The sequence below is a fragment of the Protomyctophum parallelum genome, assembly GCF_964188405.1.
Source record: "Protomyctophum parallelum genome assembly, chromosome: 11".
Lineage (NCBI taxonomy): Eukaryota > Metazoa > Chordata > Actinopteri > Myctophiformes > Myctophidae > Protomyctophum > Protomyctophum parallelum.
Window position 1 is genome coordinate 39,337,368 of NC_139707.1, and position 26,262 is coordinate 39,363,629.

Below are 26,262 nucleotides of genomic sequence, written 5' to 3' on the forward strand. Positions count from 1 at the left end.
TTATTCAAACTAATCGATTTAGTAAAATAAATATATATATATATTCTAACTCGAACTGTTGAGTCGTTGATATAATAAAACAAAACCACAATTTAAGAAAAGCGTGTGATTATTCAGTATTTGGTTCAAATATATATATAATTGCCCAGCCCTAATATGTGTGATGTGAAATTACAGCTTGTTATGGTGCACTGTAGAGGCAAAGCACTTCCAGCTCTGCTTTCCCTGTGCAGTCTCCTAGGCAACCACTGTCTCAGGCAGAGTCAGCGGGGAAATGGCAGCAGAAAGGAAAAATTGCACTGGTTGAAATAAGAAAAGAGGAGAGGGAAAAAAAGAAAATAATCCCTCCACCTACTTCTGTGCCCTTTTAAAATGCACAAGCTACCGACTGAATGGCTGAAAGCCAGATCTAACAATACACTGTGTACATTCATGTGTTGTTAGCAATAGCATCCATGGGAGGTAATTATTAGTAATGCCCACTTACTTTCAGCTTTGGACAAAGTGCAGAGATTTGAGTCAATCAAAGCCAGCTGAAAATGCTGTGGAGACAGAGAGAGAGAGAGGAAGGACAGACATTAGTAAAGTAAACACAAGAGGTTTTGTGAAGCATCTGCACATCATTGTTGCTAATAAGAACGAAAGGATGAAAAATGACATCGGATCGGTATAAGGAAAACTGAGTGCCTGATGTATGCAAGATATCCTACTGCTTATCCCATTCTGACCTGAGATCAGATTCATACGAGGTTTCCACCGGACACACACTGGTCCTGATGAACCCATTCTGACCTGAGATCAGATTCTAAAAAATGTCAGTCGCTCTTCGATTTTTCAAAAATAGCAGACCTACAAGCTCGTATCGCGCCACTCGGTGGCGCGATATGAGCTTGTAGATCTGCTATTTTTCAATAGCTAAAGCATAACATGATGCTGACACCAAAATGGGTGCCCGTTCAGAATGGGTTAAATGCAAACGAGAGACAAGTTGATGTTGGAAGGCGATTTATTTCTCTTGAGCCTCTTGAGATCCACAGCACAGCTCTCAAACCTCACTGACTGTAGCACACAGAGATTACAGAGGAGGGGAAGGCGGAGCTCTTATTCCTAGATTTGTCTGTCCATCCCGAGAAGCTGAGACCCAGCAGCTGTGCGTGCGTGCCGTGCATGTGTGTGTGTGTGATCAGTACTAGTAGCCAGCAGAGCAGGGTTGCTATGGGCAGGGCAGATGTCTGCAGAGGCTTAGCGTGGCTGCTTAGGCGTGGCCAGCCACCACCAGCCACAATGCATACCCAGGGTCAATGGACCCATTAACCTGTGAGAACCAGAAATCCAGCTTCAGAGACTATACGCTCCTGGAAGCCCAGATAAAACCCACCAATTCCCTCTTCTTTAGGTGTGATCCCAAACGCATCACATAGGTTACCGAGCTGACATTTAAAGTTGAGGAACACGAGTATATATGCTGATCCGACATCTTACAGGTCCACGTGCATGGTCTCCAGGACGAATGAGACGGCATGCATCCGCCTGAGGTTAGATTACCGGTAGCCGGGTGATCCAGTAGACTAGAATCAACTCACCTACCCCCGGGCCCCCAACCACACACCCACAAATAGGTGGCTTCAAGGTGACAAGTGCATTTGGTGTCCTCAAGCTGCACAGTGACACGGTGCAGTGAGCATGTTGCATCACATGATTAGTGCAGCTGCCTACCGCCACTGGTACCTTGTTGTAGTATCTGGGTCAGGCTGGGAGAGAGCGGGTTCTGTGAGCAGTGAGAAGAACCCAGTGAGAACCCACAGCAGCACATCCAAAAAACAATGAGACACGACTGGGCTTAAGGCTTGGAGGTGGGCAGGCACGCTTCATACCGGCGTGGATTTCCTTAGTGTCATTTTAAACAGACCCGCCATGGCCTGTATCAGTATTCAGTATGTGCCATCTAGGCCAACCCCCCCCCCCCCCCCCCCCCCCCCCACCCCCACCCAAATACCATTACCAGCATCAGCACGCACACTCACAAAAAGGTTAGCAAATGGCATCGGCTGAGGTAGTCAAATGTCAAGAGATTAGATAGATATATAAAACAGTAGCCCAGCTGGCTCTTCCTTTGCAAAGCTTCGCTCTCGGCCACCAGGGCTTTGCATGCCTGCACCTGCATGGTCAGGTGTACATGGTGTAGTATACACACATAACTGAGGATTATAAGCCACAAATAGACCTTTTTTTGGAAAACAGGCATGACAACCACAATTTAGGTTCACGACAAATATGCATACTACAGGCGACCACACACACACACACACACACACCCCTTACCTAAACCTTTGGCACATCGCCCTCCTGCCTGGCACCCCGGCTGCATCTTCCAGCAGATCTTTCCCTCCAAGTCTCTCACTATCCTTCTCCTCTTCCCTCTCTCTCTCTTCTCCTTCACAGTCCTTCTACTACTAGGCAGATAATGCAGCAGGATTGTCAGCTTGGCATTCCACCTCCCCTCACTGTCTCGCCTCCCGCCCTCGATTTTCTCCCTGCTATCTCTCTCTCTCTCCCTCTCTCTCTCCTATGCCGGTGTCACTGATTACTATTCAGCAGACGGTTGCAGTGGAGAGTGCAGCGAGATGACACACAATACCTCAAAGCTAGAGAGGGCGGGCGGGCGGGCGGGCGCGTGCAACCACCTCTCCCCTCCCCTCCTAGCTCCCTTTTTCCCCTCAGCTGAAAAGGTGGTCTCTGTGGATACACGCGGCACAGTAGAGGCAGTAGACTCATCACCTGACTAAGAATGCCATGCTATACACAATCTGTCTTCTCTCACGCTCGCTCTCATTTTCGCTTTTTCTCTGCATGCTTAAATTAGCAGCCACTGGGGGAAATGAAAGGGGGGAGAGTCGTGCATGTGTACTTCTTTGTAAGAACCAAATGTCCTCAGAAAGATGAAGGGAAAACTCCTGGAAAAGGACAGATGAGGACAATTTACTTATCCTAACTTTTCATGGTGTCCCTTTTAGGTTGAGGACTTGGGTTTAAGGCTAAATTGTAGTTGGGTTAGGCATGCATGTTTATGGTTATGTGTTGAAAGTGTTGCGTGCTGTGTGTGTGTGTGTGTGTGTGTGTGTGTGTGTGTGTGTGGGGTAGTGGGCAGGCAGCATAGGCAGATAAGGCACTACATCCAAACAGTGCAAAATGCAACACTTACAACAGGCTGGCTTGGAGCCTCGCCTAAAGTTCATTGACTGAAACTACCAATGTCTCATTGTCATTTAAAGCTTAATTTATCTGAGCTTATTCTTAGGGAAGGAGGAGCAGGATGACACTGTCCGTGTGCCCCCTTCCAAAACAAATCACTCAATCTTTTCTTTTCTTTCCTGTGCTGACGTAGTACTTCTTGCCTCCCTTTACAATGATTGAATTCTGTTCACCACTCCAACATTAGCCACTTGCTCATGACACACACACAACTGGGGCAGTGCAACCTCTCTCTGTGTGTGTGTGTGTGTGTGTGTGTGTGTGTGTGTGTGTGTGTGTGTGTGTGTGTGTGTGTGTGTGTGTGTGTGGCTGGCAGTGAGTCAACAGTCAGTGTCAGTGTGTAGGGGTGTGTCTATGGCAGAGTGAGGACGTGCAGCACATGCAGCCTGCTTGGCTCAATCTGTTACACACACGCATGCATTGTGTGCACTCACTAACAATGGAGCAACTACTAACCACTCCTTATTTGGACATTACCATACTCAAATTTTTCGACATGCAAATCCACAGGCAAACCGTCAGATCCTGCAGACTCCACACTGCAACGTCTATATATTCCAAAGTGTTCAATTATCCACACTGCCTTTGAGTATAGTTGCAAAGCGATGCTCTGCCTCTCTCAGGGTAAAAGAAATCCCAAACTGCCAACTAAGTCCTTTGGGCAGGTAATGCAGTGGTATTCCACTTGAGTAGCATGCCCCTATTCAAGCCCAGTCAGACGTACAGTTATGGTAGGTCTGCTGTAGGGCCTGAGGTCCGTCTGTGTGCAGGACAAAGGCCAGGATCAGATAGCTCCTCCCGTCCCCCGAAGGGAACCAGCACTCTCAGACAACAATGGATCCATAGGCTCCAGCCGGATCACAGCTCTCCGTTACAATCTGGACATGGTGTCAATAGACAGCAGCCCAGGCCCAGGGACACGCAGACAGGACAGATGATCCACACACCTTTGTTCACGCGAGGGCCACAGAGGCAAACAAACACTCTTCAGACCGAAAATAGCCTTTTATGATTACACGTAATCGCGAACAACACAAAAAGAGGATGAATAGGACATTTATTCTGCCACACTGACGTCTCCATCACTGCTGCAGTCCTGCCGTCAAGCTGACCAAAAACTGAAAATTCACCGCAATGCCATGTGTCGTTATATACGTTACCTTTAAGCTTGACTCATAGTCTGTGTTGACTTTGAACATGAGGCCCAGTCTCAGGTGGATCTCTTTAGCGCGGGAGAAACCGGGGTCAATGTACAGCACCTCCTGGAAAGCCTTGATCGCCCTGCAGAGGACAGAGACAGACGGCACACATTCAGTACAGGCTCAGGGTTTCCTGCACAATGTTATTGGCATGGCGCCGCGCCATGCTTGAAATAAATCGCGCCATGCTTAGCTGCAAAAGAAAGGGGGGGCTAGTGAATCATATGAAATGTCCAGTACCTCCCCAGTGCCTGCCCAGTGTCTGCCCAGTACCTCCCCAGTGTCTCCCCCAGTACCTCCCCAGTGTCTCTCCCCAGTGCCTCCCCAGTACCTGCCCAGTACCTGCCCAGTGCCTCCCCAGTGCCCGCCCAGTGCCTCCCCAGTGTCTCCAAGAGCAATAATACAAATTAATCTTAATTAAACTAATTCATTCATTCATTAATTAATTAATCAAAAATTTCAAAGGCCAGAAGGTCCCCCCGTGCCCAGCACCATGCCAAAGCTTTTTCCTGCCGGAAACACTGAGGCCGATTGTATTGTAATAATGATGTTTAACACTAAAATGAACATCCCTGCATCTGGATTTCTGGAAACAAGTCCCCTTGTCAGGGTGATTTTAACCCTTGGAATGCCAGTCCCAATTTTTTTGTTTGGGTAACAAATTGGCATATTTTTAATTCATCATTTTAACATACAAGAAAGATCTGGTGGATTGAAGAGATGTTTTTTTTTTGTTCATTCATTGCAAATGTATTCTCTCGATTCGCCACCAGATGGCGGGAAAGCATCATTATGCTGATTTTGGCTAAAATAGACGGATCTTCCTAAGTCACTTCCGGTTGAACGATCAACAACATCCTGTAGTATTTTGACCCTAGTCAATAGTTTGGCTGGTCCGGATTGCTAAGCTAATGCTATATTTTTCATAACTAAGTCAAATTAACCTCAAATCAACCCCAAAAGATCGCAAAATATCACATTTTTTACACCGACGCACATAGAGACGGCGCGCGTGCACGATAGCGCACGATCACACGGATTTCGGCCGTTTTTTGGTAAATACATCCAACATTAGTGATATTAGCGAAAAAATATGAATTTTTGCTCTTTTGACCCCGCGATAACTGATATTGATTGTCATTCCGTTTTTTTCGTTAACGGGAGGTTTAGATTTTTCGATTAATTCCGTTTTTTCCGTGAATTGTAGGCCAAGGGTTAACAAACACGGTCAAAAATCGCACATTTTCACCATTTACGTTGTATCAGTGAGAGAAGCAATTCAGGTCTAAATGGACGATTGTAGCATCCATTTAGACCCAAGATATGCATTTTTGCACTCTAGTGAATACACAGAGCACCACTTCTATGCAACAGACAGTAAAAAAAAGGGCGATTTCATCCAACACTGATTTTAGCAAAAACATTGACGACTTTCTAAGAGTGAGTGTATGATTGCGAGATAGGAGCTCGCAATGGCTTTGTACACAATCCCCGCCAGGATGAATTAAAGAAAGATTACTATATGCCAGGATGTCCCCCACGTTCAACCCTTATTTTGAAGATCCAAAACACTGGATGTTGTGTCAACTTAATGGTGTGTGTGTGTTGTCTCGACCGGTTGTTGTTCTCTGCCTGGAGCATGAGAAGTACAGGCCGGCGCCATTACTGCGACCGCTAGGCTCCGTGCAATAAGCGCAGAAATGCTGCCTGGAGTGGGGATTTGGAGTCTAAAGCGACTGAAATTGTGTGTGCACGCACAATCAAGATGGCGCAGTGAGTCCAGTCTTATGGCTAACAGATAATGTGAGTAGTCTTTCCACTAGAGTGAATCAAACACATTTATACAACTGAATTAACGTAACCTACGTATTTTGGCGCTTGTCGACAATGAACGTAGGCCACGTTTTTTGGCGGGGATTGTGTTAAGTCTGTTTGCAGCCAGAATCACGGCATAATTTCGACTAGATTTCTAGTTTGAATTAAACCAGGGGAAGGAACAGGTGGTGGTGACGATGGGTGCAGGGAGCAGGAAAGAATGGGAGAAGAGAGGCTGAAATGATGAGTAAAGTGCAAGCATTGCCATCACCATGACAACAAAAAGCCTCTCCTCCACAAAAACAAAAAAAAAACTGACTAATGATACGATAGGTGCACGACAGCTTTCAAACAAACTCACTCCCCTGCAATGATTCCAAATGAAGCCACTTACTGAGTACTTTTAACAACAATGGCAGTCACATGAAAGCATGAATCCCCTTTCCTAGCAGGAGATAGAAGAGTACCGAGCTCTCTGCTGGCTCACACACACACAGACACAGACACACACACACACACACACACACACACAATGTGCTACTCCGAGGGAAAACGCTCTGAACTCATTGGCCCCCTTTTTTCCCTCCCTCCCTCCTCCTCGGTTATCTGTTCCCTCCCACTCTCCCTCCTCCCTTCCCCGTGTTCTCCCTCTCCCTGCCTGGCTCCAGCATGTATGCATGTATGCCGAGGACTCGATAGGCTGCGGCACCGAGCACAAGGCTGACTAACGAGCAGATAAACTATCTGCTCCATGGGTCCCCAACAAAAAAGAAAAGATTTTACTTTCATTTTTGCAACTGAATGGCTGGAAAATGGAAATTAAGAGTGTACATGCTAGTACACATAGTGCATGCATAAACGTTCCGTAATTATTATATCTGGTTTCGGTATTTAATTGTGATGTATTTTCGCTATTATTAAGACTATTGCAGCGGTCAATTTGTATTGGGGGAGGGGTGAGTTGCGAGACACGGCCAAAGCATCTCTCCAGGGGTCGCCAGCCAAAAACGTTGAGAACCCCTGAACCAAGGAATACCCTAGCCTCCCTCTGACGGAGGGCAGCTGAGGACAGCACCAGGTCTAACTCTCAATGTCTGCCGAATAACAGTTTAGCTTTGCTAATAAGAGGGTATGCGCATGCATAAAATGAGTGGAAAGTCGAGTGGCAATGTGAGTGACAAAGTGACTGAGTTTAACGTTATTTATTGCAATCAGATTCAGACTTTTTCTTTTGGTTGTATGGGCTGTCGAGGCCAGAAAGTATGTTTCTATGCGTTCCTGCATAACCTCAAGAGTATGATGAGGGTGTCACGCGCATACCCTCCATAGCTATGGCACTTTAAGTGCTACGTGACAAATTATCCAACTTTGGACAGCTTTGTCTTGCACGGTCACCACCAAAACTCATTCAGGCCTACTACATGACCTACTACAGCCATGTGATGTATACAAGTTAATTTGGCGGTAGCCAACAAGCAGGACCACTCATATCTTGTGCCTCTCCATAATGAAGAGTCGGTGAGCTAGCGCTGCACCAGAGCTGTGAAGTAACATTCACCATCTGACAGCTCAGCATTCCTTTTGGGTGACGTAATTTCTGCCCGAGAAGAGAAACCCAGTTGACCTGCTAGCCTCCCATCCCCCCCAGCCCCGCTCACACACATTTCCCTGGCCTGGGAGATTGGGACATGTAAACTTGGCAGAGCAACAGCATTGGAAGACTTCAAGGCGGAGGATGCAGTGGCTTTTTTTCTTTTGGGGGTGGGGGGGGGGGGGGGATAAGTCAAGCAGAAACGTGGAGAGTGGGAGGCAGGGAGCAGAGGCCATGGGGAGCTGGGGGGGGTGGGGGAGCTGGGGCACAGAGCAAAAGGGAGGCGAGGAGAGGCCCGGTTCAGAACCAGTGCAGCGTGTACACCAGATGAATGCTGCCTCATTAGCCTAGCCATGGTAATGGACCACACAGCCACGGTGGGGGAACGCAATGGAGCCTCAGCATTGACTTGCACCATTCTGATGAAAGAGACCCCAGCAGTCTTTAGTTAAATGCTAAAAAGAAAAAAATCACAATATTTTATCTACAGCTAATCCAGTTCTTGCCCAAATAGCAGCAGCATTGAACTAGCTAGGGTCCAATGAGACAAGACAGATGTGGCTTAATGCACTCTACAAACTACACACCATTAGGGCTCTAAATGTACAAACTGCCCAATATACACACATTCCTACAGTATGGGCTTCTACATGAGCTAAACCAAGGTAGGTAGTGGGCCTACCTTCTCTGTCCTGCCTGGGCCTCTGCTGAGGGGGGCTGCTCTGGCCTGGACAGTGAGAGAGGGAAGGGACCTGCAGCAGTCAATATTAAGCCTTGCCATCGACACCTTCCACCACTAAACTACAATGTGTCACATTTATTAGGGCTGAACGATATTTCGTTATCGTATGGTTATCTAGATATGAAAATGCGAGAGATCCATATCGCAAAAAAAGCAACGATATGGACGATGTCAATCCCTTGCCGTGCATGTAAGCTAAGAAGCTACAGGAATATACCGCTTAAGTCAATAACAACTCCCTTTGTTTTTTCGCCAGTGCCAAAGGAGAATCACTCCTCTGTTTCTCTGCACGTCGAGTCTTGGGACAGGTGGGCACTGAGCATGTGCGTGCAATGAGCATACACGCTTGTCTCAGATTGCTCATTCCTCCTACTTGCTCGCTCAGCTCTCAAAGAAAATGAATTTCTGCGTGCCATCTGAACAGTCCTAAATGCAGCAAGCCGTTTGCCAAAACCTTGCGCAATCCGTATGAAAAGTTTGTTTACGTTGGTTGGTCGGAACTGACATCTGTTTATTTCAAGTTCAGTAATTAAGCAATGACTTAGCTTAGCATGTTCATCAAGTCAGAGCCAATGGAGCTGCTTCACATGCATCAAATGAACAGTTATGTTTTGACTTCCGGTCAGCCTTCAAAAAAAAGTGTTCATCGAGTCGTAGAAAACCAAACATTTTCACAGGTTGCTACACATAAAATATCAAACAACAAATGTGAACCCATCATATCATATAGCTATTGAAATAGTTGGACATGAATATTGAGATATGAAATTTTGTCCATATCGTTCAGCCCTAGTTTGAACAAAAACTGTGGAGAAAAAATAAAACATTTTTAAAGCTGAAACAAAAAAAATAATTGAGTATATTTGTCCACACAAAAGACCATATTTTCTTCTTTTTACTTTGTTTTACTAGAAAACATCTCATGTCAGCTATAAACTGAAATACATTGGGGGGGGAGGGGGGGGGGGGGAGATACTAACACCAAAGTAGAAAACATTGCAAATCCAGACTTAACTTTAACTAGCAAGCACACCATGACAAATAAACTAAAATAGAGTTAACTAAAAGGAACAAATCATACAAAACAGTAAACACAAAACTGTAATAAAAATCACTATCAGCCAGGATGAAAATCTGGGTGACAAAGTTGAGCTGAGCCAAGCAGTGGCTCGTCATGTTAGACTCCAGCCCTTACAAAGGCAGACTTCTCCACGAGGAAGTCCAACCAACCGTAAAACACTGCTGAGCAAAGACTTATGGTGGCTGCAGTTTGAAAACCCTGAGCCAGCATCTCCATCTATGGTAAACACGGTACACACACACGCATAGAACTAACTTTGGAAAACAACAAACCCAAGTGCTTGAACTTGGCCAAACAGCTGGGCTGCTTGAAAGGCCACAAGTGGTGGAAAGCCACAGCGGGGACTGAATGCATTTTCTAAGGTGACCGTGAACCCATTATTCCAAAGAGGATAGTTCAAACAGGGACACAATCACACCGACCCCAGTGCCCTTCCTCTGTGTGCGTGCGCGTGTCTGTGTGTCTGCCTGTGCACGTTAGTTTACAACTGGCCCCCCAAAGTCAATACAGAGGATACGATAGGTGCACGACAGCTTTCAAACAAACTCACTCCCCTGCAAACACAAGGTCTGCAATAGAATATGAAGCAGATATACTGCCTCCTTGTTCCTCCCGCTTTGGACAATTATCTCTTTCCAAATTACAAACCTAAGCTAAACTAGGACAGAGAGGCAAACAAACAAACATGTGCATGTTATTAACAAAGCTATGTGACCCTAGAGAGCATTAATAATACAATCACACAAAGAGGCGGCCAAAACAAAAAATGGGATTGAGAATCTGAAATAGGAACAGAACTAGCGAGCGGAGAAATCAACACAGAGGCTTTTTCACATTGAAGTACTTACCATTGAAATGCATTGTAATGGAAGTAAACCATGCCGAGGCCATATAGAAAGGCAGCATTCTGAAAGAAAGAAAACAAAATACATAAAACAAGGATAGTAACTGTGTTGTAACAGAATAAATCAGACATTAAGTAATAGTTGTTCAGAAACCAAAATTCTCAACACTATTTCTTAGCCTAGTCATGAACTGTGACCTCTCTTTAGTAGTGTAAAAGAGGCAGGCAGATATTCGATGCAAGTATTGTGGTGCCATGGCATTCGTCTGACAGCCCATTGTTCTTTAGTAGCGTTGGTCCGACTGTGAGCATTTAAACTATGCCTAACCTTACAAAATCCTATTCTATATTCTATACCTTACATTTTTTAGGTTATTTTTTATGGAGGGATAGACAGTAGGCTGACAGGAAATGGGGAGAGAGAGATGGGGGGGGGTGACATGCAGTAAAGGCTGTCGGGATGCGGAGTCAAACCTGCGGCACACTGCCAGACTGGCAGACTGGTCACTTCTTATAACGGTCCTTCGGACTAAGGGCCGATTCATACTCCTATTTTAGAGCCGAATAAAAGTCAGTTCGGCGCTGTAGAGCCTACAATTTGACGTCATTTGAGGTTCGGGGGGGGGGGTGGGTACCGTCCTAAAGTCGGCTCTTCGCTGCTACTGAAAATTTCTGAAGAGCCTAAATCATTTCTGCACTACAGCGCTGAAACAGCGGTAAAATAGGAGTATGAATCGGCCCAAAAGGTCCGCCAAACAGACGACTACAGACTGGCAGTTGAATAAAATCGGGGGATCAGTTGGTTGGAAGGTGTGAAAGAAAAGTAGCTGAATGCACCTGAGAGTCGACACAGACAATGCTAAACATTGTGCTATGGTAATGGTGCTGAAATTAGCCTATGATGGCTTGATGTTACACACATGAAGTTCATGAACATGTACATCCTGAAATCATTGGAGAAATTATAAAGATAACTAGGCTACTGCACTGCAGGGTGCTTAGCATCGCCTTTGGACGCCTATTTTATTATCAATTGATTACAGTTGATATTAGCGTTGTGTATGCACTATGCAGTCATAACACTCCGGTTCCAGTGCGGTGGAAAGAAAACGGAAATGGAATGCAGTCTATGGGGACGCATATTCTTTTTTTTTTTTTTTTTTGCGGCTTACGCCTTTTATTGGTTTTTGAAGGGACAGACAGTAGGCTGACAGGAAACGGGAGAGAGATGGGGGGATGACATGCAGTAAAGGCCGTGTCGGGCTCGGGAGTCGAACCCGCGGCACACTGCGACTGGTTCACCAGTCGGGTGCCCAGACGGTTACGCCACCGCCTGGGCGGGACGCATATTCTTAATACATAAATAACTCAGATTCTTCTTTTTAGACCAAAGACGGGCTTGATTTGCGTCTCCCTTCTCTATAAACGATATGATCCTAGCTTACATTATGGGTGCGTTCGGAAATGCGCACCGGGAGCGCACTCGCCTATTAGTTTGCATTGCACAGTGCGCTCAGTGTGCTATTTCCGAACGCGCCCAAAGTATGTTTTGGGAGGATTAAATGACAATCTAAGAGCCTCGTCCATTGAGTTATTATGTGTGGCAAGAGCGCCACTCTGAGCCACCACTAGAAGGCGGTCAATGAGTTAAGACTGGGTGTCGCCGCAATGTTACTTTAGCCTCAGGTCTAAATGGGTTAAGGGGAAAGTAATGTGGCTCTACGACAATAAAACTTCTGCATTTAATCTCTGCACAACTTAGGTATTTTAAAATGTTACGCTTACAAGAAGAGGCCCTCTTTGTTGTTATGTTGAGTACTTTGTTCGAGGAGTACGGTTGGAAATAACGAAACTTCTGAACGAGCTGAAGTCACAGTGAGTAGAAAGGACAACAACAGACATCACAACGGAATAGGCTAATGATAGGCTCATTAATCAGACAGCGTTGCTTGCCGAAAAGACACAATGTGTCATGATGCTTGTAGATCGGCTATTTTTGGCAAGCAACACCTTTGGATTGAATGGATTCAGTCATAGGGAGGGGCCATATTTTTTTGTCTTAACTGTTGCTTCGGCCCGGGATCAATAAAGGTCTATTTACTTTTGGCCATTTACTGTTCTAGTCTCAATTGTAATTGTATTATAGCAGGAAATTATTTACCATCCAAGATATCACTGAGATGTTTCAACCACCAAACCACTTTTTGTTACCATTATATTGTAGCTTTCACAAAGTCCCACATTCAGTACCATTACTCCATAGTCACCACCAGACATCAGTGGATACATGGTCTCAAATACAGACGTCTGAGGATACAGGTTACATAGTAAAATAAGAGCCATCCTAAATACGAAGGGTAGGCTAAATGGCTGGAGAAATCTTTAGAATATAACCTTGAATGCCGAATACAGCTGTACTGTTCTTCAATGCTAGCCGAAGCAGACTATACAGAACGGATATATATATATATACATTTTGCACTCAATACTTGGTCTGGGCCACCATGGTCAGTTTGGATGCATATAGAATAAAATAAATGCCTATACTCAGGGAGTACACTACCAGTATTCTGCATAAAAGCATCTACTGAACCAACATTTATTACAGTCTGACTCACTCAGACAGCCACACTAGCCCTGTCCTAGTAACCGTGACATGATCAATAAAGCCTTGCCAGAGAGCTCATACAAAAGGCCTGAGCGAGTGAGTCAACCCAGTCCAGGGCAAACCTTCTCACCCACAGGTCAGTGAAGACTTGGGAGCCCATGGCTGCCAGTCCCATTCACTGTCAAACTCCAGACACCTCTCCTATTGGTAAGACCCCAACATGCACATGCACCCCCGTTGGTAGCCAGGAAATGACAGGCTAGACAGTGTCACATCAGGGCTGATTGGATCGATTATCTCTAGGACACAAATAGACTTAACTTTGGTACTGTAGACATTTGCCCACAGATGAGATGACGGTAATAATTTCGACATTCGGATGTGCTCTTTATCTGTGACTTAAAATCAGTTCATAAGATCAAAGTGTCCTAGATATATAATGCCGCCACTTTCTCAGACACATGCATCATAAAAGGTCCAGGTTAAGAAGAATTTAAATGACCAGAATTATATGAAAAGCAGTCAAAGTTAAGCTAGATGACCACACACACACACACACACACACTTTTCTTTTTTGCTTATGCCTGAAAACTATTAAATTATGACCACTTAACCATTTCACAGTCAACAGTACACTTTGAGGGGATGTTTCATAAAATAGCCATCAAAATGTCATAAAAATAAGTGAAAGCTATTCCCGTTTACAGTCATTCACAAAAACTAAAACGGAGAATGTCACCAATAAAAATAACGATGTTAAACTAACCTTGTACCTCTCCCTGAATAAAGAAATGTATAAAAAAAAAAAGAGAGAAGACAAAGCGAAAGATTTGGGGCGCACCTAAATGCACCAGTATTGCAACGACAGTAAAAAATAGTTATTATGTAGCCCTGCAGTAATGTGCATTTCTTTGAAAACCATTAGTAATGACAAGTGAAAACATTCAATCCAAACACTAATCTAAATTTTAAAATGGCTGTGGTTTTCTTAATTTCTTTGCTGAAACCAAATCAAAACACTGTTTGGTTAGCTCGCTACATCCAAACAAATATGCTGGTCTGCAATAAAATAAATTGTTTCAAACTTTAAAGCCCATCATTGGTTCAGTGTCAAGTATAGACAAGAGATCTGTACAAAAATAGGTGCATTGAATGCAAACAGTTGAAGCAGATACAAGCGCTGTTGTGCAGTGTTGACTGAACTCACCTTCCAGTAGTCAGACTGTAAACTGTAGTACCTCTGGTATGCAGATAATGCTGAGAGAAATGGAGAGATGGAAAAAAGAACATGATACAGAAAGAGAGAAGGCAACAGAGGAAGATGGGTGCCGTTAGTCACAATATCACACACACAAATGCCCTACATATTTAAAATCAGCTGTGCCTGAGCATTACCCAATTTGTGTATCGCTGGGTCTCATACAGAATCGCTTAAATTCAATGATCAGATTTTCTATAGTTACATAGCATATACTGATAAATAGACAATATTTTTTGTAGGATCTATATAAAAACACTGTGGGCAAAATAGAGAGAGGGATAGAGACCTTTTGGATAGTCCTCGAGTAATAGGTTGAAGTGACCCAGTTGACAGAACATCTCTGCGTCCACTTTTCCCTCTGCTTTCAGGATGAGCGCATCATAGCAGCTGACAGCCTAGAAGAGGGTGAACGGCATATAGTGGTTAAAGTAGGGTGGGCATATTTTCAACCCCCCAAAAGGGGATCCTTAACACAAAAACTGATCGTGACAGAACGTTCCGCCAATTAGAATCCAACCGGCAACTGCTCCTGGCGGAACGCTCCGTCGTATAAGCTTTATTATTGATATCAAACCGGATCGCCGATTTCTTTTCTCTTTTTTTTTTGTTTTGCTTTCCTTCTTCAGCGATCCTAGTCCGGTTTTGCGCATGCACAGTGCCGTTAACTTCTTGTATACAGGCTGACTAAAAAGCTGAAAAGGCGCACCTGAATATAAGCCGCACCACCAGCCAAATTTAGGGAAAATCCCAAATATGTTATACAAGCCGCACCGGACTATAAGCCGCAGGTGACCCCCTAGTGGCCGTTACGTTAGCTCAGAGCCTTAGATGGCTCTGCGTTAGCTGTAAAAATCCATAGATTAGCCGCACCGTTGTATAAGCCGCTGGGTTCAAATCATGGGTAAAAAGTCGCGGCTTATAGTCCGGAAATTACGGTAACTCTAAATCTACGGAGCTTTTTTTTTTTTTTTTACAAAGCGCCGATGTTCGGAGCTCTTTTCTGATTATCCGGTGATCCCGATTGGAACATTGGCCTTTTCTAGAACTCACTAGAATTTACGCTAATATTTTAGCATGTAAAATGGACGGCCAAAACGGACGTGCATCACACTAAAACCAAGTAGATCCGTTGGCACTTGAGTCGCCAGGGGGCAGTGATACAGTTAAATGAATGGGAATGAATGTTAAATGAATGTTGTGAATTCACAACACGCAATGCATTGTTAACGTTTTCCGATTGGTCGGGTGCAGTGTTGGGTATAACGGCGTTTAAACAAACGGCGCTACCTAACGTCGTTATTTTTTTCAGTAACGGGTAATCTAATTAATTACAATTGTCATCGTTACAACGCAGTTACCGTTACTGACAATGAAATGTGCTCCGTTATTATGTTAAGCGTCCCCAAGCTTTCTGTTACCACGGGCCGGCTGACAGTGTGTGTGTGTCTGTGACTCTGTGTGTGTGTGTGTGTGTGTGTGTGCGAGTGTGCAATGGGGCTGCTGCTGCTGCTCATCCTGCTGCTGCAAACATGAAGCCCAACACACACCGGCTCCGTCGCGCCACGTCGCCTGGCGCACCGATAGAACCAGTTCTATTTTCCAGGCGGCGCCGCGCCGCGTCGGACGGAGCCGGTGTGTGTTGGGCTTCACACGGTTAGAATAAAACAAACATAGCAGTCAGTTGTGAAAGCTTGATGCTACACAGACCATGCTAATGCTAAAGCTACTGTTGACAGCCTGACTGCATGCGTGCTTGCAGGAGAGAGAGAGAGAGAGAGAGAGAGAGAGAGAGAGAGAGAGAGAGAGAGAGAGAGAGATGCAGGGGAGGGCCTCTCGTGTGTGTGTGTGTGTGTGTGTGTGTGACTGACCACTGACCAGTTGTCTTAAGTTCTGAGCCAATTTGTGTCTTTAATTAGACAGTATTGTCTACCAGTTGTCTTGTCTGAAGTTGTTGGACTTTTGAGGTCCAAAAAGTTTGAGAGCCACTGGTGTTGGCAATTACACCTGGTTTACTGTTGAGGTTCAATAAATATTATATTGAAGTGCAATACATATATTGAAGTTGAAGTTTATTTCTCCCTCATGGCAAAAGGTTATTATGTCTTATGTGTAAGTTGTAACTTGTAAGTACCTGTCTATGCTGTTCTACTCTATGCACCTTGTGAAACCTGCTCCCAAAAACAATCCAAATTCTTAGACATATTACAACTTTTTTTACGCAAATAGTTACTTTTCCTAGTAACTAGTTACTTTTACAATAGAGTAATTCAGTTACTAACTCAGTTACTTTTTTGGAGAAGTAACTAGTAACTAAAACTAATTACTTTTTAAAAGTAACACGCCCAACACTGGTCGGGTGTGATATACAAATAAAGATACAAATAAACATGCATGAAACTGCTGAAAAGAGCAATCATAAATTATGTCAAAGATGTGGACAATTTGGTAGTTAAACTGAGATTAAAGGACCACCACATTTCAATTTCTCTTCATATAATTGGTCCTCACTAATGTTCATGATAAAATACCACATTTGTGTGTCAGGTAAAACCACCTGACTAATGAAAGCTCATGAAAACTAGACGACCTGTTCTAGCCCTAGTCATACCGAAGGCCTAGACTCTAGCCTGATCGGCTGCCTCGTCTGCATCCATGCATGCACGCACCTCTATCCAATGGGATGGGACAGCAAGCACTCCTGCTACCGGCAGAGCCAATGCCGCCTACCGTCTGCATCCACGCACCTCTGGCCAATGGGATGGGACAGCAAGGACTCCTGCTACAGGCAGAGCCAATGCTGCCTACTACAGCTATCCGGTCAGTCAGACGCACTCCAAGAATCACTCACAACATCTTTTATACCGTCGGATCCGTCGCGCCGAGTGGACAGTTTGAAAAATGCGGGTCCGGCGTGCATTAAGCCATTAATGTGGGCCGTGGCACACAAACATACAATACAATTACTACAATAATTACCAAACACGCAAACAACCGCTGTGAGGCGCGAGGTTGTGACACACAAACATACACGTTACTAAAATATAAATGATCATACTACGGTAATATGGGGGCTTATAGGAGGGCTGTGGGCAGTTCGGAAACCCATCCAGTGTCATCATCGTTAGGCAGATTTAAAAAGTATATATATTTAGATTTTTATTATCATGAGAACGATGACTTCCATTATCGCATTGAAACTTTTCAGGAATAGAAAGCCTGCAGTTTCTATTAGCTTGGACGGGTTTCTGAACTGTCCACAGCCCTCCTATGAGACACAGACCGATTGTGGCATTTTATCATGAACATTAGTGAGGTTGAAAAGTGGTGAAGTGGTCCTTTAACTACCAAAATTTCTGGACACACTTGTTATTTTATATTTGTAATTGTAGCAACAGCACATTATAGGTAGACCGTGCTTTTATTTTACATTCCACAGACCAGAAGACAGAGCGCTCTGGCCATATTCAGTGATAAGCTGATTTAGTAGGGTAATTTACCTACCAGGGGCAGGTGAGCAACCCTTAGTGTCAACGCCTGTGCAGTATATACATTTCATAGCATATCAACAAATTTATATCCATTTATTACATCAAATATTAGACTCCAATAATAAGGTCTGGGTTGAAAAACCATTTAAAAAAAAAGACCATCAGCACTCACTTCAAGTCCTTTTAGGATATTGTATTACGGGCAGACAGCATAACGTACACGTGTCAGTGTGAGCCTTCCTCAGTGTGAAATTGTACAGTTACTTAAAAAAAACAATTACCCTTTCCTTAAGGGATCGACACAGGCTAATCCATTGTGTGCTTTGTTGGAGATCAGCCAGGCACAAATAGCCCAATTATATACTATTTCATGAAGATGTCCCAAGTGCCAGTCCTGGTAACTCAACCAGAGTCATTGCTACATAGACAGTATCTACCAAATTTCAATGTTATAGTTGAATCCAATACCTCTCATACACGCTTTAACATAACCTTATTAAATCCATTAGCTGAGGTAGAGGTTTATGGCAAAACATGATGAGTTAAGGGATTTGGACAAAAAACTAAACTAATACCCTAACACTGAATTGTTTCCCTCCCATCCTAGCTTGTTTTGCATTGGACTAGTCACTCAGAATTTAAATAACGGCTAAGCAAATCACTCCATACTGCTACGTGTGTGCGTGTGCGTGTGTGTGTGTGTTTTATCGATTCATTACTTAATCGATAACCTTATCAATCAATTAACCGGTTAGTTGATAAGCGGCATTTTATTTTTTATTTTTTCATCTGAGAATCTTAATATCCCTCAATGTCTAACATAAAGATCTACATTTTGCTGATATACAGAAAGAATACATAGGGCATATTATATTAACAAAATATTATATTATATTATATTAACAAAAAACATCGCATGGATGCACCTGGGACGTATCCTCAGTGACCTCAGGATACATCACTGAGGATACGTCCCAGGTGCATCCATGCAATGTTTTTTGTTATCTACATTTTGCTGATATACAGAAAGAATACATAGGGCATATTATATCCCTTAATCAAATGACCGTTTGAGATACAGGGCCAGGCAATGGCATCGTTGTATAGACCGATTCCGTAGCGGGTCTCATGGTCGCAGCCTACGTATTTCCTGTAGGCGGAGACGACACATCTGCGGTTTCCCCGCACCAAGCTTCTACTACAGTGAATGGAAAAGTGACTGTGTTAGTCTGCTTCAAACGTTACTATTTTACCTGCTTTTTACTAACACTAACATTACAAAGATGCCCAGAACATCGGGATGAACCTGTGTAGTTTATGGCTGCTCCAACAGTAGTGGCAAAATATCTACCACGGTGGCTGAGACCAGAGCCATTGAGTAATGGTTGAGACAAAGCAGTGAAAGGTCCTGAAAAATACATACTGTAACATCAGTCTTACCAAATCTTTCTATTTTAGGAACACATGGCTGCTGTACTTTATACCTCATACTTTAATGCTTAGTATGAGGTATAAAGTACAGCAGCCTTGTGTTCCTAAAACAGAAAGATTGGGTGTTGGGTAAGACTGACGTTAAGTATCTTTCACTGCTTTGTCTCAACCATTACTCTATGGCTCTGGTCTCAGCCACCCGATATTTTGACATTACGTTTTTTTTTTTTTTGTTATGTTGCCACTACTGTTGGAGCAGCCATAAACTACACAGGTTCATCCCAATGTTCTGGGCATCTTTGTAATGTTAGTGTTAGTAAAAAGCAGGTAAAAAAGTAACGTTTGAAGCAGACTAACATCAGTCACTTTTCCATTCACTGTAGTAGAAGCTTGGTGCGGGGAAACCGCAGATGTGTCGTCTCCGCCTACAGGAAATACGTAGGCTGCGACAATGAGACGCGCTACGGAATCGGTCTATAGGAAATGAAATGAAATGTGCACCACCTTGTCTGTCACATCACATGCAAAAGCAGACATTTCTGTGGCTACCAAGGTGGGGGGGGGGGGGATTTTTAACCGGCCCACATGCGTTCCTCGGCCATGCAAACGCAGGCAGCATTACATTCACAGAAAACCACCCAATGATAGAACTTTATATTAGGGATGTTCCTAGCGGTTAATTTCACTGACGTGCAGTGCACGCAACATTTTTTTATTGTTTATTCAAAGTCGAAAATGTAATAATGAATCTATTTATTTATTGAAATGAACACACAGAAAATAGCCAAAACTGAGCACATTTCGATCTATAGAGTATGCACAAAGTCAGTGGCAAATCGAGTGGTAAAGTGAGTTTTACGTCATTTCGTTGCAATCAGATTTCTGTTTGGACGCATGGGCTGTCAAGGCCAGAAAGTATTTGTTTTGCCACTCTGTAGGCGTTCACAGAATAGCATACACTCATACAGGTATGATGATGATGATGTCACGCACATACCCTCAATTAGGCCAAACATTTGAAAAAAAAAGTATATGAAAGTCATTTAAAATGGTAAATGGTGCATTTATATAGAGCCTTTATCCAAGGCAGTTTACAGAGATTGTGCATTATATTTAAGCAATATTACATGAGAGGGTGTGGTTTAACGTGATTATTGCCACGACAGTGATGTGGTCAGGAACGAGACGAAGTCGAGTTCCGCAAGCCTCACTGAAGTCCTTCTCCATGTTCTCACCTCAACAAGTTGGATTAATTCTTCAAATTGATCGCGGATCACAGAGGCGGGGGGGGGGGGGGGGGGGGTTTGGGGAGTGTGCAGTACAAGGTAACGCATCACATCCAGTAGCCTAGGCGTTTACTTTATATTGGCTGCGATTTCTCCATCACGACAGTTTTCCCATCAAAATACTCAAAACTCACGGCAGAGGGAAGTGAACAGAGAAGGGCAGAGCAGCCGCTACGGGACGCCCTTAAGCGCAGAGCCTCAGTTTCAATGGGTACTGATGGGGGCGCTTGTTTTACAGCGCCGGCTACTACCGAACGACAACCAACCTCAAACCCTAACCTAACCCTAACCTCAAGCACAGAGCAGCGCATCCCTCACAAACCTTAATCCGGTCGTTTTAACACACCCCTCACCAACCTTTAATCCGGTCGTTTTAACGGACCCCTCACCAACCTTTAATCCGGTCGTTTTAACGGACCCCTCACCAACCTTTAATCCGGTCGTTTTAACGGACCCCTCACCAACCTTTAATCCGGTCGTTTTAACGGACCCCTCACCAACCTTTAATCCAGTCGTTTTAACAGACCCCTCACCAACCTTAATCCGGTCGCCCCGCTCAGTGACCATCGACTCTGCGTAAAAGGTCGTCCCCAGCAGCTACAGGTGACCACTGACCAGCAGTGCGCTAAACCGTTTCTGCTGACTGGAGCACCATCTTCAAGGAATCGTGGGCTTTGTTTGTTAAGCTTGCTCAGCTATGTCATTCCCAGTGATTAGAAGGACACTGTGTTAACTTGCATTAAAATTATTCACCAATAATATGAAGATAATGCTAGGAGCAAAGTCTAACTGGACAAAATAAATTATCAGCCGTTTGTAAGACCTCAGTGTTAGATCTAGTAAAAGACCCTTTGACCATTCAATGACCTATCTTCTAAGAGCGGTTGTACAAAAACCCATTTTGGGCGGGAACCCCTTTTGGTGTTAGCATTATGCTATGCTTTAGCTATTGAAAAATAGCAGATCTACAAGCTCATAGTGCGCCGCTCGGTGGCGCGCTATGAGCGTGTTGAAAAATCGAAGAACGACTGACATTGAAAAATAGCTTTTTCAGAAAACTGTCAGGATGTAGAAGACATTTTTAGAATCTGATCTCAGGTCAGAATGGGTTAAAACTAACATTTTTTTATTGCATAAAAGTAGCTCAAGTGAGCTTTCTTTTAACGAGACAGACTGTAGAGGCGTTTGTAACATAACTTTAGAGCATTACCGGTATACTACATTCAAATACATTTATCCCAGCAATTTAGCCAATGAACTACAGCCAATTAAAATACAAAAAGCTTGAATAAAGAACGCAGTCATTGACAAGTAACTGGGATGTTTTGCTTTCCCATACTATTAAGTATGAAGTTATCCCATTGGATCAGCACTGGCCCAGCAACACATTCTACAGGGACACAAGATTTTTGGGTAGTGCAGCCACTCTGGAACAGCGATGTGTGTCTCTCTGTCCCTATGTCTGTGTCTCATAGAGTAATAAAAGGATAGAGATCAAACCGGAGCGTTACCCTCCATTGACAGCCCATGACAGCCCATTGATCGAAATTGAATTTCCGATCTGCTTGTATTAAACGACGTTAAACTCACCAACATTGCAGCTGTAGGGCAAGCTTGAATTATCCTTTCAAAGCGTTTGTTTCATAAAAATCCCACCGTGGACACGTTATGAGCTGTTAAGAACTTGTGATGATTCTTTTTGTGTTGGAGTTTGAAAGCGCTCGTCAAAGTCACTGAACAGCCCTGCGTACCGCCCAATTTGCACAATGCAGGAGGCAGCAGCACGACCCATTAATAAAAAAAATGAGTGCTTCCAAATTTCAACACCTGCATAGAAGTTCTTGACAGAAAGTAGCTCATTTTAATTTCTACTGCGATTTTTATTAAACAAACGCTATGCAGATTGAAAGAGAATAATTCAAGCTTGCCCTACAGCTGCAATGTAGGCGAGTTTAACGTCGTTTATTACAAGCAGATCGGAAATTCGATTTGGATCAATGGGCTGTCAATGGAGGGTATTGCAAATCTAGATTCATTCCACTATTAGAAATTGCAGCTACAGGGACACATGAGATCAGAAAATCTTTAACCAACTATGAATACTGTGAGGGTATTCCTCACGGTCATTGATAAAATGTATAAATTAATGTTAGTTGTAACCTGCAATATCTATCCAGGTGTGCATATCATAATATTAGTACTCGTCTCATACATTTGCAGCAGAAACAGGAAATAGCTTAGATTCAAAAAGCATTAATTCAGTATGAATTTATAGTCCAGAGAGTGAGGAGAATCCTGTTGTTGATGTATAGAGGGCTGCCCCTGTGAAAGGATCTTGTGAGAAAATCCATTTATGCTTATGAAAGGCCTAACTTAACTTAGTTGTTCTAGCAATAGAGCATGCAGGACAGCAGCAACCAGAAGAACCCTATGCTTAACTGACTCAGAGCAGTACTAGGCCAGGGCTGAAAGTACGCCCCAACAACAATGAAACAGGCTAAAGACACAACTCCAATATAACGAGAAGCCACATGTTGATGTCACGTACACCGAACAGACTAGAGGTAGTTTACACACATACTCGTTCTAAACGTCATGGCAACTGTGTGAACAAAATTACATTTGCACCGTCTAGTCAGTGCCTCAGCCATCTACTTTTATGTAGCAGTTTTTGGTCAATTTAGACCCGATGTTGTAGTTTCGTCTTTTTGTCTTCCTTTACGTGTGCGCACTGTGCGGACTGGTTAGCCTAGCGGCGACAGCTATCTAGTAGCTAGCTAACTAGGCTAGGTATTTTTCTGTCTACCCCGCCATCTTGGGCCGAGCTAAGCAGCCATTATTTTACTAACGTACAACTAAAAACGCTCGCTTGTTTATCTGACAATTAACAATGTTGTTTATTTAACAACACTTGGTTACTGTTGGCGGCGTGATCGTTAAATGGAGCAAAACTGTTGGGCTTAATTTATAGCTCTTCGGACGAGACGACTCGATCGTTCCGTCAATGTTGTCGACAAAAATGACGTTTTTTCAAGTGGAAAAGTAGCGACGCGAGTCGCGTCAACACTTTTATCGGTTGAAAATTACGTTATTTTTGTCGAGCGAAAGGCCCGTGCGACAAGTATAAATGCAGCAAAAGTGGGCTGACGTACGAGCCAAACTCTGGCCGTCGTATTGTCGCTTGGACTCCGAAAGGATGGACAGATGGCACCGGTGGAACAAACAGTCCCGTGCCAGTACACTTTGTCGCCTTCCAAAATTGTTAGATATGCAATCGCTCTAATAATTCATGTTCATGTTTCAATTACGTTTGCGTGCTACACGCACATAGGTTCCTTTTATATACACACATTTGCGTTCTCGTTGAGTCTCATTACGTTACAAATAATGGCTGCTTAAATATTTCAACAAATGTAGCTAGCACAGTAATAGTGTAAAATCGACTTAATCTGTTAGTTATCACGAAGGGCTTTGCTGATTATAGTACAGACATTGCAGAATGCAGATGACGATTCATTTTAAAACTCGATGCATTGTTATCATCACCCAACTCGTTGCCTTACGGCACCTGGTGCCACTAGTGAATTAAACAGGGTGGGGAATGGGGATTATTTTCGTTTTGCCATTTAACTGTGGACTATGCGTGCCAGCCTTTATGGAACTCATTCGTATGTGTACATAAACAATATAGAGATTACGACACAATTGTAACGCTGCCCAGTGCCTATGCACAGGTTGCTTGCCCAATGCATCGATCATCTAAAGCAGGTTTACTGCCAAAGCAATTGTCTGATTCAGCATGAAAGTTGGTGAAATTGGTGCTTGTGTAAAGTGGTGGCCAGGCATAACTAGCATGCCGTTGAGAGGTCTGTACCACTCATTCCAGGTGGGATTTGCACAAATCAGGGGAGATAACGGAGAGCTGCGACTGTGATCCTATTCAGTGGCATACCTTTAACAGCAAGGCCTTCGTTCTGGCGCCATCTTCATGAAGCCTCTGAAATCCAAACAGTGAACTGCAAGTAGAGGACAGACAACACAGGCGGTTCCGTATTACTTGAGGGGCATTCGTTTATATGTTTTACACGGCGGCGTTGGAGGAATACAATATATAAAAAAATAGAACGGGTAGACTGCTTGGATTGCGTATAATCTAACCTGTCAATTCCGGCCAAGCTCTCTCTCTCTTGCGCTGTTAGCTTTGGAAAGTCCTCTTCGATTTCATTCGCTTTTCCCGACGCCATTTTCTTCTCCTCATCACCAGCAGCGCTGAGACTCCGAGCAGCAGCGGAGGCAGCGGCGGTGAGCGATACTCCGCACGATTTCATGGAAATGGAACGGGGCAACGGCCGACGAGGTCCACCAAAATGCAAAAACAACCAAAGTGCAGCACCAGGACTGAAGTGGGGCGTAGCGTAATTGTTGCCAAATCCTCAAGGAAATGATCCCTTCAAATTATCTTCCACACACCTCATTGTACACCAAAACATAGCGTGTATTCCAATGCCAATGTATGCATGAAGTTGATGGAAAGTTGGGTTTTACGATGGGGTGTTATTTGATAATGTCGCAAACTTCCCCAACCATCAGCTCAAAGTTGTTGTAATTGTGTCACATAGGCAAACGCACGCCGCCACCGTCGGCACGCCCTCTGGTCTCCTCTGACCAATGAACGACTATCGTGTGGAGTCACGTGACTGATTTGTCTTGAGTGTTTATTGCACGCGCGCGAGCACGCGCGCGCACACACTGGCAGTCTCGCACACAGAGGAGGGACATCGAGATCTATCTCAAACACTACGATTGGCTTTTGCATTCTGTTATGATTACGTAACTGCGCTTTGGAGCAGCTCATTGGTCGAAGTAACAGTCACTTACAGTATTGGCCTTTGGGAGGAAAGGGCTGTCAAGGATTACGTTTGCAATTTTAACAGATCTGCAAACCCACACATAATTTGTAGAATATGCAGTTATAGTCCGATTTTTTTGAGGGTTCCACAATTTTTGTGTTTGGTTTTGGTTTATCTTTTGCCATTATTTTCGGCCAACTGTTTCACTATATAGTTAAATTTGTTGGTTTGGTTATTTCTTTATTATACTTGCAGAATGTATTATGACGGTATTCAACTCCAATGCTACAACACCACACACCATTATTTGCTGTTGTCTTATTTGATCAAATTGATAGGCTACATAATAACATAACCTACATCACAGAAGCCCCCTGTGTTGTTTACAATGCTTTTCTGCTTGATCACTCACATTTTTTTAATTTAACATAAACATAACACAAGAGGTAGTAGGCTATGTTTGTCTGATGGACACATTTCACAACATTTGTTCCATGCTTCAGATATGGTGAGAGAGATGTTATGAAGAAAACCAGAGGTCACTTTCTAGTTTGATTGGAGTACAGAAGCCCCACTGCCAGAGACCGGCTGGGCTGTAAATCTGCCATCACTGTCAGAGCATCAGGAATTGATGGAGACTGTCACCCTGCTTGGACAGGCAGGGATGAAATATGAGACATAAAAAGGATCAAATCAAGCACTAGGCCTAACTGAATAAATACAATACGGTAGTCACTGCCCACAACATGATTCAAATCCAGTTGAATATGAACCAAATATGTGTAACATGACTTAAAGTTAAATCAATTAGATA

The 26,262-nt window shown here is 43.8% G+C and overlaps 1 protein-coding gene across 1 annotated transcript in view; it reads right to left on the bottom strand.

Moving 5' to 3' along the window:
* kdm6a (lysine (K)-specific demethylase 6A) overlaps positions 1–25,232 on the bottom strand; it is a 71,718-nt gene extending 46,486 nt beyond the window's left edge. Inside the window, exons 1-8 of the mRNA XM_083776795.1 lie at positions 24,757–25,232; positions 24,551–24,614; positions 14,680–14,788; positions 14,340–14,389; positions 10,529–10,587; positions 8,540–8,584; positions 4,413–4,533; positions 488–542 (exon numbers count right to left, since the gene is read on the bottom strand). Of these exons, the coding sequence (XP_083632921.1) occupies positions 488–542; positions 4,413–4,533; positions 8,540–8,584; positions 10,529–10,587; positions 14,340–14,389; positions 14,680–14,788; positions 24,551–24,614; positions 24,757–24,926 (673 nt within the window). The 5' untranslated portion in view covers positions 24,927–25,232. The remainder of the gene's footprint in view (positions 1–487; positions 543–4,412; positions 4,534–8,539; positions 8,585–10,528; positions 10,588–14,339; positions 14,390–14,679; positions 14,789–24,550; positions 24,615–24,756) is intronic.
* Between the last annotated feature and the right edge of the window lie 1,030 nt (positions 25,233–26,262).